We start from the raw sequence: 14,118 nt of genomic DNA, 5'->3' as shown, positions 1-14,118 counted from the left end.
TGGGAATTTATAATGGAGTCTTGTGGCTTTAAGAGCCAAAGTGCAGTAGCTGTATCTCTGGGATACACTTGTAAAAGAGAGCTTTATTAATAATTGCTGATTTGTTCCCAGTTATAACGTAGATATACAATTGTTATAATTACTTACCTCATTTGAAGTTACAGTGTGAATCATCTCAATGTCATCCTCTCACATTTATCTTCACATAAATGTCATCATTATGTATAGAGAGACAAAGTGGGTGAGTTAATATCTTCTACTGGACCAACAGAAGTTACACACTTAGCCTCTCCCTCAGAAGTTGGTCCAAAAAAGATATTACCTCACCCACCTTGTCTCTGTAATATCCTGGGATCGACACTGCTATAGCTACACTGCAAATCATTATGCATATATCTAGACAAATTCTGGTCCCACTGAAGGTAATAGGAAAAACTTCCATTGATTTCAGTGGGAGAAGGATTTGGTCCATTATGGGTAATGATGTTGCATCTGTTTAAAATAATGTTTTTGATTTCGCACAAAATATAAACTGAACTTTAAATTTACTAAGGATACAGTGACACCACTCAAAGGAAGCATGATTTGGTGGCTAAGGAACTGTGCTATGACTCAGGAGAGCAGGGTTCAGTTTGTAGCTCTGCCACAGATGTCCTTGGTAAATCACTTAATCTCGCAGTGCCTGAGTTCCACATCTGTATAATGGGGATTGTACAGCCTTTCTTCCACCATTTGGGTGAAATCCTGGCTCTGTTGAAGTCAATGTTGATTTGCCATTGATTTCTACGGGGTTAGGATTTCACCTTTTGTCTGTGTAGTTTATATAGGTTGTGATCCTGCAAAGACCAACACACTTATTTAACTTTGCATACTTTGAGTAGTCCCACTGAAGTCACCGGGGGCATCTAGATGCTTCCATAATACAAATACACAACCATAATAATAATTGAAGCATATTCATTTCCTAAAACAAATGTAAAGGGAAGGAGAGACCTGAAACTTACCACATACTGGGATTCAATTCTAGCTGATGATAAGAGTCAAAATCATCTCGTAGAATAATGCTGTCACTATGCATTTCAGCTAAAAAAAGAAATAAAGCACTGTAGGAAAGAATTCCAGTGTAATGGTCCATTTTTCTAACCACCCTGACAATGTGTTGCCTTACCTAGAGCAAAAGTATTTCAAAACTGTAATGTAAAAAGAACAAACCTAATAAAGCAAACATCAGCTCTAAGCACATAAGTGTTGTAATGCAGGGTTTTCTGGGGAAAAGTTTCTTATGGTAGTGGTCTGGTCTCAATTCATTCACTCTGGATGTAATATAAATAAACAGATTTCATAGGATTCAAAACAAATGTTTTAAGGGACTGTGCTACAAACTCCCCTTCACACTGAATCTTGTTTCTAGAGTTGGAAAAATTCCTGCACTGACAGAGAGATGGACTAGATGATCTAACAGGTGTTTTACATCTCTAATGTCCAAGGACTTGACTCTGGTATGACACAAGTTATACAACAGTGTAAATCCACAGAGTTCAATGGAGTTACTCTGGCTTATATCAGAGTAAGTAAGATCAGAATCAGAACCCATGATTCTTAGTCTCCTGTGACCATACTTAGGAGTATATTAATAGTTAGTGATGATAATTTTTTTTACATATTGCTCTATCAGCATCATACACCATTCCCCCCCCCTAGATTTGCTTTGTGGACCGAATACAGTATATATTGTATACAGCTGACATAAATGGACAAATACCTTTGATACCCTTAGGCCTGGTCTATACTGGGGTGGGGGATCAATCTAAGATATGCAACTTCATCGACGAGAATAGCGTAGCTAAAGTCGACGTATCTTAGATCGACTTAGAATCACTTACTTCGTGTCCTCGCAGCACAGAATCAACAGCCACCGCTCCCCCGTCGACTCCGCTTCCGCCTCTCACCCTGGTGGAGTTCTGGAGTCGACGGCAGAGCGATCAGGGATTGATTTATTGCATCTACACTAGACGCGATAAATCGATCTCCGATAAATCGATCACTACCCGATCTGGCGGGTAGTGTAGACGTGGTGTTAGTCATGCTGAATAGTGTAGTACTCCACAAATAGTCTCACTGAAGTGAATGAGACCACAATGGAGTAAGGTACTACTCAGCGGGAGCAAGAATATCAGAATCTGGCCCAAACTGATAAACACATGATGAAAAAGCCTTTGGTGCATTCCCACATTTTAAACATTTTGGAAATGATAAGCCTGATCCTGACCTCACATGGTTTTACATCAGTATTACTCCAATCACTTCAGTGGTATTACTCCTGATTAACATTTGTGTAAATGAGATCATAATTAGACTCTGTGGGCATATCCAAAATATTTTTTTAAAGCCAGCAACAAATAAGTATGATCTCTGGATAGTACTGAACATTGGGACACACAGCCTTATAGTCTCTCTTTTTTAAGCTCTATTTTAGGACTTGACAGGCCGCTCTTTCAGTGCATTGTAGGCACTCCAGCACAGCTATATAAGGCAAAATGGACTTCAAACAATGGACTAGATCCTCAAATGTGTCTGTATTCAGAGGTACCTACACTGAGTGACACCATCTCTGAACTGTGTTAAACAGAACACACAAAATTAGCCAGAAAAAAATCTGTTATGATATTCAGTCAGATCAGGAATTCAACTAGAACACAGAATAACTGAATCTTTTTCAATTTTTCAACAAGTGCACAATCTTCCTACCGGGCTGCTCCGGGGATGGTGCACGAGAGCAGTATCTCTTACTACAGGCTGAATCACAAACTGATGATCTAGCCTATAATTAGAGAGGAAAGTTATGAGACACTATGTATTCATACTGTGAGAACTCAGAGCCAATAAGCAAGTAGGAATGAAAAAATCATGATAAAAAGCAAACCAACCAGAACTAGTTTTAATTTGATCCCTTTTAAATAAGTCTCATATTTATTTGTATTTCCCCAAAGCAACAATTTCTATATGACTTTACATTTTATTTATGTATAAAAAACTAGTGATTTCAAGTTTATGACAATAATAGTAAACACTTTTAGCACATACCTAGATGAGGATGCAATGAAGCTTCTGTCGGAGCTGTGGAAAATAAAGACACATAATATGTGAATTTTGACTAAAATAGGAATTAAATACTGTATTAAAATTCTATACAGTGTAAACTAACTTGTAATAGCATACATGTTATTAAGTCATTTATACAGAAGTTTTAATTTATGAAGAACGGGGTATAAATTAAATAATATGATAAAAACAAACATAGAAAATGATGGTAGAATTGTTCTCTACTTAAAAGAAAAGTCAATAAGTACACTAAATAACAATTACAAGCAGTTTCACTTGTAGACAGAGAGAGAACATTTTTAAAGTGGGGCCATGAGACATAACTAAAAATAACTGGAAGATATTAATACAGGAAAAAATTAAGTTGAATATCAGCAAAAAATTCCTGAGATTGAGATCTGTTAGACTATGGAATAGTTGCCCCAGATAAGAAGCAAAAGAATGCACACTTGATCATTTAAATTGCACTATACAAAGAATTACAAAATAATATTAGAGGGAAAATCTTGTGTTCCCAGGGAAATGGGCCAACGGATTTAGGCCCCGATCCAGCAAAACATGTAATCATTTGTTTAACTTTAAGTAAGTGCTTAAGTGCTTTGCAGAATTAGGTCTTTGATAGGCCTTTTCCATCTGTGATTTCCAGAATTCCATGATACAATAAAATATATGCAAAAATCCAGTGCATGGTTGTGACCTGTGTGAAATATACAAATCTTATGAGATTTTGATCTTTTACTAACACTATAATCTGAAACTAAACCAGAGAAGATTCTGAATTTGCTCCTCCTACCACAGAGACAGGCTGGGCAGCCAAATCGGAGCAGTCTTATCCAGAAAGCATGTAGAAAACTCCTTGCAGAGAGGAAGAGCTTGACTCTTAATAGATAGGAACATCCTGAATTAACCAAGCTGTTCACCACATGGAAAAATTTTGTGGACAGTGACTTTGCTGATACAATGATAGAGGAAAATCAATCTTTCTTCATTTGCTGTACAGATATGATATAGGTTTAAAAAACACTTTATGCTCTAAATAGTCAGACTCAGAACAAGACTTCTGTCACTGACATTGTAGCCATTTTCTTTCCCACATTACTAGATGCAGATCATCAGTAGATCACAGAGACCTGTGAGGACAGAGCTGGGGAAAAGGATGTTTAGAAGCCACTGTATTGCTGATCATTGACACAAGATTGTGATAATGTAGGCCATTGATGTAGTGATCAATTGACTGAGCAGGATTTCTTCCCAGTGTCATCTGAATTTAAACAGGTCATTAGCTATTGAGAGCAAACCAATAAAATAGGTTCTGTGCTCCAAGTAGAAAGATATACCCTGAACTGAAATGAAGATAGGTTTCAGAGTAGCAGCCGTGTTAGTCTGTATTCACAAAAAGGAAAGGAGTACTTGTGGCACCTTAGGGACTAACAAATTTATTTGAGCATAAGCTTTCGTGAGCTGCATCCGATGAAGTGAGCTGTAGCTCACGAAAGCTTATGCTCAAATAAATTTGTTAGTCTCTAAGGTGCCACAAGTACTCCTTTTTTTTTTTTGAAATGAAGATAGGAGGCCTAATTCTAATTCACTCTTAAGCTATGTCTACACTGCAAAGTGAAGGAGTGCTTTTAACATGGGTAGGCATACTCATGTTAACTCCAGTCTAGCTAGCATGGGTAATAACAACAGTGTGATGTGGTGGTACTGGCTTCGGCACGAGCTAAAAACTAGACTAACAAGCCCTCCAAGGACCCTTTGCAGTGTAGACATTCTCTAAAGGTCCTGTTAACGAGCCTTATTGTAAATGAGAATGCAGCTCATGATGTTTTGAAAAATGTTGTATTAAAAAAACCACACTTGATGCTATCTTAAATTACTATGTAAATAGTAAATAGGCAGCCTATTTAGTAAATAGGCACCCCCAGGCTACATCTACACTTGAAGCTGGGAGTGTGATTCCCAGCTCAAATGCCCATATCTGTGCAATCTCTCATCAAGTTAGTGTCTAAAAATAGTAATGTGGTCAAGGTAGCATGGGCAGCAGTGAGTGGGTCATGGGCTAGTTGAACGAGTCCCATTGGTACATACTTAGGGCAGCTAGCCCATTTCACTGCTTGCTGGTGCCTGTGTTTCCTGCAGCTACATTACTGTTCTTGACAGGTTTCAGAGTAGCAGCCGTGTTAGTCTGTATTCGCAAAAAGAAAAGGAGTACTTGTGGCACCTTAGAGACTAACAAATTTATTTGAGCATAAGCTTTCGTGAGCTACAGCTCACTTCATCGGATGCATTCGGTGCCACAAACACTCCTTTTCTTATTACTGTTCTTAGCACACTAGCTCAATGAGAGCTATCACAAGTATGTCTACTCGAACTGGGAATCATACCCCAAGCTTCAAGTGTAGACATAGCCTTAAACGTGTAAATCCCATTGACTTCGGTGTATCTCTTGGTGTGTGGACAAGGAATTCAGGATTAGGTTCCTAAGAGGCTCAATAAAATAAAAGCACAGGCTTTTCAAGTATATACACAACACACTGCAAAACAACTCTAGTTGTAACAATGGACTGCCCATCAAACCAAATTGATGATAATTATGCATATTTATATTAGCACAGCTAATTATTAATTTCAAAAACAAAATGTGGAGTTAGACAAACACTAAATGTAGAACAAAATACTTTTCTGACAAATAAACATTGTTGAGGGGGACTGCATTCCCAAATCTCTAGTGTATCCAAATGCTGATGTATTTTTGCCTCAGGTATCCCTTCACCTAATTTGTCATTCAAATTCCTCAGCTAAAGATGACAAATTATACAAGGGCTATGAACTTACCATTTAATGAGTGATGAACCTAGACTTTCATCTCCCCAGGAATAATTTCTTTATTATATTTTATATTTTATTGCAATACAGCACTGTTTTGACCTTCAGGTATTATAATTAAGGTCCCAAAGTGCTATAAATTTGGAGCATAACACAAAATTGATTGTAGTGGTTTTCTAACTATTCTCAAATCTTCCCTTTTTATCAGTCCAAAGGATTACTTATTTTAAAGCAACGTAAATTATACGCAGGCCAATACTGCACAGCTGAGAGGCAAATTAAGTCTCCTCAAGTTATTTCACTAAAGTTCAACAAAATAGCATATGCTCCAAAACTAAGTAATAATATAGAACCATGAAAAATGCCTACTTATTTTTTAAAAGTATCATAAACTATAAAAAAAACTTGACAAATGAGAGGGGAAAAAAGAGTATTTTAATATTTATTTAAAATTGTGATTCTCAGTTAACAAATCCCCCTCAGACACACATGTGTGTAGCTTGAAATGTATATGGCATATGTGTGTGGATTAAAAATGCATATAGCTTCGATGGAGATGACCTTCTCTTTTTTAAAAACTATGTAAATGAGTTGATTTTACATTATTTAAATAGCAATTAATATAAATAATAAATAGTTATAGTGCACAGACAGTGCTTTACCACACATGAATTGTGCCATGCAAAGAATAGTCATTGCCCAACAGTGCTCAGGCATGAGCAGGTACAATACAGAACAATACAAGGAAAACGAGGAGGCTTGCCATACAATGATTGGTAATATTTTCCAAGTGTAGGGGGCAGCATTGCAGAAGGCACATAGTAAGGAGAGACTGAAGGAGAGAAAGAAAGGTGTGCTGGAATCATGAGCAACACGAAAGGAATAAAAAGGAGTGGTGGAATCAATGAAGTCAAATATATAAGAGAGGACAGAATTACAGAGTCCTTTGAATTAACAGTTTGAATTTTATGTGGACAACGAATGGAAAAACACAAGTAAGGGGAAGATGTTATTACATCATCACGAAAGGAAGCAGTGTTTTGGATGAATAAGAGAGGAGACAAATGGGAAAGGGGAGATAAGATAGTGAGAAACTGCAGTAGCTGACATGTTAGCTAAATAAAAGTCGGCACTACCCAGAACTGAACTGCTAACATAATTAAATGTGACTATGTCTCATCAATGCCAGTGCAGACTAGAGACACCTGAAAGTGTGTAGGCAAAAATGACATGTACAGGAGGGTTCAGAGCCTGTTTATAGCAGCAAGTAAACATCATAGTGTATATAACTCAAAACAAGCTAGGCAAAGCCTACCATAAGGAGCCGCCCATAATCCTCACTCTTACAAGCAAAATCCTTAGTAAACAAATTGACTTTGTGCTGAGCTCTGATAGCTAACAAATTTGGGCTCTGTTAGACCAACAGAGGAAGTGAGTTACTGGGTCATCAGCTCTCCTCGGAAAAAGTCTTGCCCAGAATTTCAAATCCAGGGACTGTTAGCTGCAGGACATCAGTTCTTCACAAAGGGGCATATGAATAGATGCTCATGGTATGTGGTAAAGAATATGTAAGATGCTAATCTCCCTCTTTTTTTCCCTAGCAGATTGCAGCCAATACTTTCTATTTACTATAAACAACTACTGAAACACTGAGGTTGAACCTTTCTCTCCAGAGTATGTTGCCATAGGATTGCTTTACTCAATGGATACACAAGTCAAGGAACTCTGTGTCATTACTGAACTCAAGCCCTCTGTGTAATTTTATAAAATAGTATCGTGGTCAAGCCTCAGAGCCTATATTCTGTTTTTAATTTGTTGTTCAACGTATGCCTAGAAAAGTCTCCAATTTATGTTTCAATGCATGAAAAAATCAGCCTATCAAGCCCATCTTGTGTAAATATTGTAGAAAGTGACTGGAAGAAAATAGAGAAATGAGAATTTGGGCTGAATCTCAGGATATCCGTAAGACTGTGGAGTAGTCTCCTTAAGGAATTAGTGGAAACCCTATAACGTGTGACATTTAACACTAGACCGGACAAAGTGCTAGAAATTATGCATCAAAGGGACAATTCTGCACTGGCAGGGAATAATCTGTTTCCATCTCTAATTTCTATGGTCCTATGAATATGGCTGTGAGTTTGTCATGGAGGTCACGGAAATCACTCCATTCCATGACTTTCTGTGACCACTGTGACTTCTGCAGTGGCTGGTGCAGCTGGCCCAGGGGCCACCTGACAGCTCAGGCAGCCCCTGGGCCAGCTGAACTGACCAATCCTGGGGCAGTCTTGGGCCACTTTCCCACCCCTTTCCCAGCAGCAGCAGGAGTTTGGGTAGGGGGCTCAGGGCTGGGGGTTGGGGCGTGGGAGGGAGTGAGAGCTCTGAGTGGCGCTTACATCAGGGGGCTCCCTGGAAACAGCAACATCCCTTGGCTTCTTGGTGGAGGTGCGGCCAGGGGGTTCTGCATGCTGCCTCCGCCTGCAAGCACCGTCCCTGCAACTCCCATTGATTGCAGTTCCTGGCCAATGGGAGCTGCGGAGCTGGCACTTGGGGTGGAGGCAGCGCACAGAGCTGCCTGGCTGCGCCTCCGCCTAGGAGCTTAGGGATGTCAACACTTCTGGGGAGGCCCGGAGCCTGGTAGGGAGCCTGCCAGCCCCGCCAACCTCCATTCCCCTCCAGAACCTGCCACATCCCCTAGGCTGCCCCCCGAAGCACCCACGGGCCACCTCCCTACCTCAAAATTTAATCAGGGGTGTATAGTACAAGTCATTGACAGATCACAGGCTGTGAATTTTTGTTTACTGCCTGTGACCTGTCCATGACTTTTACTAAAAAATACCCCTGACTAAAATATAGCCTTACCTATGACACTTCTCTAGTTAGCTGAAACTACATTAGCCACCCCTCTAACCTCTGATACTCTCCTTATTCCAGAGTACTATACTATTAGCTATCTTTAACAAAAGCTTTACTATTTCTATACTATCCTACCCCCTCTAGAGCTAAGTAATGTAATTCAGCAGGTCTGATGCTTTGCCAGCATGATTTTGCTTCAGTAAGTGTTTATTAATGTATTAGTTTTACTCCACCCTAATCAAGGAAACATGTGAACCAATTTTCTCTCCCACTTCTTTTGGCTACTAAAGTGAAACATTAATGTAAGTCTTCAAGGATAAGAACCTCATTTATCACTAATTTTCTTACTTGTCCCAACGTGAACCTGCAATCTCCTTACTTTTCTGTCTTTTTGCTTATATATTATTCATTTTCTTATTGATTATATTATATGATTTAGTTTTCTTGATATACATTCATTTGTTTCTTTATGCATCTGTTGACATTTACACTCCTTTGAATTTTGGCAATAAATTTGTATATTTCCATTCTTCTTCTTCAAGCTTTAATAAGACTCAAACACTAAAGCTTACATTGGTTCACACAGATCATTCTGTATTCTTAAAATATGTATTATAAGCTGAAACACACATACAATTAATAAGTGACTACCCTAAATTTCTTCTGTGTTCTTTCTTTATGGTATCATATTTCCCCTTATTTGCAGTGTATATTTTGTTTAATGTCAGTGGAGAACTTCCCTTAATACTTTTCTCCTTTATTCTTCAAACTTTTTTTTTAAAAAAAACCTAACAAGTAAAGAAAGAGTCTGTTCTCTCTCTACATTGCACAAACATAAATCCCTATTAAATATATTAGGATTACCAATGCTTATTCAAGGAGAACAGACATAATGATTACTGTTTCTCAGATATTCTCCACTACTTTCTTGTCTTCCTTTATATCCGCTGTTCTTTTAAATACCAAGTCAAGTAACATGTCTAGTGAATTTATTTTTTAAAAAGCAGTCCTGTAGAAAATCCACAAAATTGCCCTCTGGTCTTATTTTTCTCTGCTTAATGTACTATAGCTTATGTTTAAATAAATTTGTTGCATTACTTTATATTATAACCCTTTAACATAGTAATATTTTGGGACAGAAGGGGGACATGAAGCCCATTTAGATCCATTTGCCAATCTGTCCCACAAGTATATCGAAGGGCTGGTCTACACTAACAATGTAAGTTGAACTAAATTAAAGTACTTCAGTTATGTAAGTTAAGTAACTTAAGTCGATGTAACTTAAGTCGACTCACAGCAGTGTGTGCCATGCTATGCCAATGGGAGACACTCATTAATGATCTGGAGGATGGCGTGGATTGCACTCTCAGCAAGTTTGCAGATGACACTAAACTGGGAGGAGTGGTAGATACGCTGGCGGGTAGGGATAGGATACAGAGGGACCTAGACAAATTAGAGATTGGGCCAAAAGAAATCTGATGAGGTTCAACAAGGACAAGTGCAGAGTTCTGCACTTAGGATGGAAGAATCCCATGCACTGCTACAGACTAGGGACCGAGTGGCTAGGCAGCAGTTCTGCAGAAAAGGACCTAGGGGTTACAATGGACGAGAAGCTGGATATGAGTCAACAGTGTGCCCTTCTTGCCAAGAAGGCTAACAGCATTTTGGGCTATATAAGTAGGAGCACTGCCTGCAGATCGAGGGACGTGATCGTTCCCCTCTATTCGACATTGGTGAGGCCTCATCTGGAGTGTTTGGGAGAATGGAGCTCCAGGGCCGTGTGCAATACAAGACCAATGTGCAAGATTTGAGTTGATCAGTAAAAAGACTGTGTAAATATAATGGGGAGAAAAAGTAGTGGGAGGGTTAACCTAGACATAATGGAAAACTCAATGGCTGTGAGGATATGAGGAGAGACTGGGATGAAGTGGGAAATGCCTGAAGCCATCTCAGGAATGCTGAAAAAAGGGTACTGATATCTGGCAACCATCTGGCAGCAGATGACAGAGTTTCAGATTTAAGAGGCAGAGGAATCAGCAGAAGTGCTGCAGCTTCAGATCTTTTATTCTGTGCACCTAACATACAACTCCCAGACTCAACTAACAGCTGACCCCTTAATTGCCATGAATTCAGAGGACTTTGAGCAGTATAACTGATCATTTTGTAAGGCACCACACACTTTTCAAATGATCATTAAGTCTCAGACTTCACACAAGATTGCAGCAATATAGAATGAAAGAAATAAAATTCCTTGCTAACAATATTACTGCGAAAGAATCCTGGGAAACCACTGTTAAAGTCAGTACACATTGCCATCTGTCCACTGCAGCTCCTCTGACCAAAGTCTCTGACAGCATAGACAAATCTCATTGTTTTGACCGTATTCTCCTGGACTACCCTGCTGCTGCCAGTCATATGCTCTTTCTCAACAACTTGTCATTTCTTAGCTTTCATTATGCTGATCTCTCCTCGCTCTCCTACCTCTTCAGTCATTTCTTTAGCATCACTTTTAGTGGCTCCTCATTCCCTCTCCTACTCTTCATGTGGTTCTTGAAGGGCTTTGTCTTTCACTTGCTCTATATAGCATTTTCACTCTTTCTTTGAGGATCTCATCTGCTCACACAGCTTTGATTACCATCCTTATGTTATTGGCTCTTCAAGTCTACCTTTCAACTCCTGACTGGTTTCCATCGGTCACGGGGTCATTGGTCCCCATGGATAGATTAAGCTCAGCTCCCCTAGACCACAGCAGGTGAGTCCAATTCAGCTAATTAAGAGGGCTGGGCTACACCTGGGCCTATAAAGGCCTGCTAGTGGGGAGTTGACGATGGACTTTCATAAGCTGTGACCTGGGGAGGGAAAGCCACACCAGAATGGAGCTAGCTCCTATGGTGGGTCCTGATAGCAAGGGGCTCAGGGAAGCAGCTTTGGGGTGGTTGCTCCAAGGAGAACGCAGAGCTGATGGTGACTAGGAAACTGCCAGGAGTAGGCGTGCCGGAGACCCCTGAGGCTAAGGAATGAATTAAGACAGTTTTTTGGTTTTTTGTCTAACTTCTGTTAAAGAAATAAACTTCCCGCAAAAGCCGGGATGTGATGGCAAATGCTTTGGAGCTGGGGAGAAGCTAGGCCCGGTGACACCATCCAGTCCTCATCTCTCAGCCCATGTCTCTGAGTCTTCACCTAGGAGTTGCACTGTCAGTGCAAACTTAACATATCCAGAACTGTACTCCAGTGCTACATCCTTGAAATTCAGTCACTGTTCACAGCAATACCATCTTCCCAGGCTCCTGCCACTCCCCCTCTCTCTTGCCCTGCACATGAAGGCCATGTCTAGAACTTGTCAATTCTTCCCCACATTTCCAAAATCCAACCTTTCCTTTCTGTTCACATAGTGAAAACACTGATCCACACTTTCATCATCTCCCACCTTGATCACTGTAATCTTTGTACAGCACCTAGCATAACAGGCTTCTGGATCATGACTAGGGCCCCTAGGTGTTACAATAATAACAATATTAACCATAAATTCATTATGGCTTCCACAACATCTCCAATCATGTTCTTCTAGTTCATTCAAAACACAGCTGCTAATACCATCTTCCCAGCTCATCATTCTGACAATGTCAGCCTCCTCTTTGAATCCCTCTAGTTGCTTCCCAATTTCCACCCCCCATCAAATTAAAGTTTCTTGTCCTCACCTTCAAGGATCTACATAACTCTACCACTCACAACTCAGTTCTGTTTGTTTCATTCTCTTGATCAAATATTCAGCTGCATCTTCCTATAAAAAGCTGAACATAAAAACATTCCCAAACTCATCAAAAATATCTGCAGTTCTGTCTGATGCTTAAAGGGGCTTATCTTGTGGGATATCCCCTCATTTACAAATCTGCATGATGCATCTCTGATTTTGGAATATTTCTTCTGGGTTGACCAAAGACCTACTTTTTGGCCAGTGTTCCACTGTCTCTTCTAGCATGGAAATGGAATTGTTGGCACTGTATGCATAAAACTCTGAGTCAGTGTAAATGCAGAAATTCCTTTGCTTTCCACCATAAGTGTTGAATACTCACTTCAGCACCAAGTGTTTTAATGAAGGGTCTTCAGTGTAGTATGTCCTGTTTGTAGACATACTTTCGCAATATAAGATTTATTTTCAGATCATTCATCAAAAGGATTTATATGATAAGCTGTAGCAACAATTTGATTTTTGAAGAAGTTAGTATACTTCAAACACTCCTGTTTAGCTTTAAAAATGATCAAATGTTGTAGCTGACTAGCAGAAATCTGATGACCTACTTTTGCAAAATAGGAAAGCAGGTTCTCTACAAAATACCATCCAGATCAATGGTAAATGAAACTTTAGCTGTAGGTCTATTGCATTTTTTTTACAGTTAATACATTCATAGTTATTCAACCTGTATTTCAACAGAAATAGAGCTTAGCCTGTTTAAAAAGTTTCAGAGTATTTTAGAATATAATTTATTTTAATTTTTGTATGTTCCTTCTTGTTTAACAATTGGGACCTACATATGAAATCCTGATCACTCATTAGAGAGTACAAATGTAAAAGGGCAACTGACTTGAGGATATAAAAAGATCCTAACTCCAAATTTTCTCTGATCAATAAAATAGCCTCATTCCATGATAAATTACACTGATATAAATAAAAATGTAGAAAGTAAATTTGGTATTAAATTTTAAAATACAATAGTTCTCACCTCCCTGTTCACACAACTGCTGTGCTAAGGCATCCTTGAATATAACTTGGCCTCTGTGAGTAGCTGTAGCCCTGCAAATATAAGGAGACAACAATAAATAATGTGGCAAACTTATTTACATAAATGGACAGTCAAATGAAAGATGAGTTTCTGTTTTTTTTCTCCTTCCCAGTCCTGTTTTTGGAAGAATAACTTGTTTATTTTTATTTTGCTTTACTTAATTTTATTTACTTGACTTTGCTTTACCTGAACCAAAATGATTAATCTACTAGTAAAAAGGCACCATGATATGCTATTCACCAGCACAGAACTCAGCAGAGGACATCGATTTTAGGTCACCACCTGGCTAAGACTAAGTATGTTACAAAATTGATGTGCTTTGCCTGAGAAGGGCTGTTGTGGAAGGTAAGAGGAACACAGGAGAGATGTTCACAAAGCAGCCCCTGTAAAATCCCTATCAGCTGACCAGGGAGTAACAGTGATATTAGTTCTGGAGAAAGTGACATTTATTTGCACTACTCTTCAAAAGTAATGTATCTGCCAGAACAAAAAGGAATAAATGTAAAATTCAGTCTTTTAGATGCAGTGGGTTCACAAGGCAAAGCCCACCTAAAGC

General features: G+C 39.1%; 1 protein-coding gene across 2 annotated transcripts in view; it reads right to left on the bottom strand.

Moving 5' to 3' along the window:
* The window catches only part of RELN (reelin), a 455,243-nt gene that overhangs the window by 264,465 nt on the left and 176,660 nt on the right, over nucleotides 1–14,118 (bottom strand). For both annotated transcript variants that reach the window (XM_038377914.2, XM_038377905.2), the window contains exons 4-6: nucleotides 13,503–13,573; nucleotides 3,085–3,117; nucleotides 1,005–1,083 (exon numbers count right to left, since the gene is read on the bottom strand). In XM_038377914.2, coding sequence (XP_038233842.1) covers nucleotides 1,005–1,083; nucleotides 3,085–3,117; nucleotides 13,503–13,573 — 183 coding nt within the window. The remainder of the gene's footprint in view (nucleotides 1–1,004; nucleotides 1,084–3,084; nucleotides 3,118–13,502; nucleotides 13,574–14,118) is intronic.

Source organism: Dermochelys coriacea, chromosome 1 (assembly GCF_009764565.3).
Source record: "Dermochelys coriacea isolate rDerCor1 chromosome 1, rDerCor1.pri.v4, whole genome shotgun sequence".
NCBI lineage: Eukaryota > Metazoa > Chordata > Testudines > Dermochelyidae > Dermochelys > Dermochelys coriacea.
Note: the sequence above shows the minus strand (reverse complement) of the source record. Positions and strands in the feature narration are given on the sequence as shown.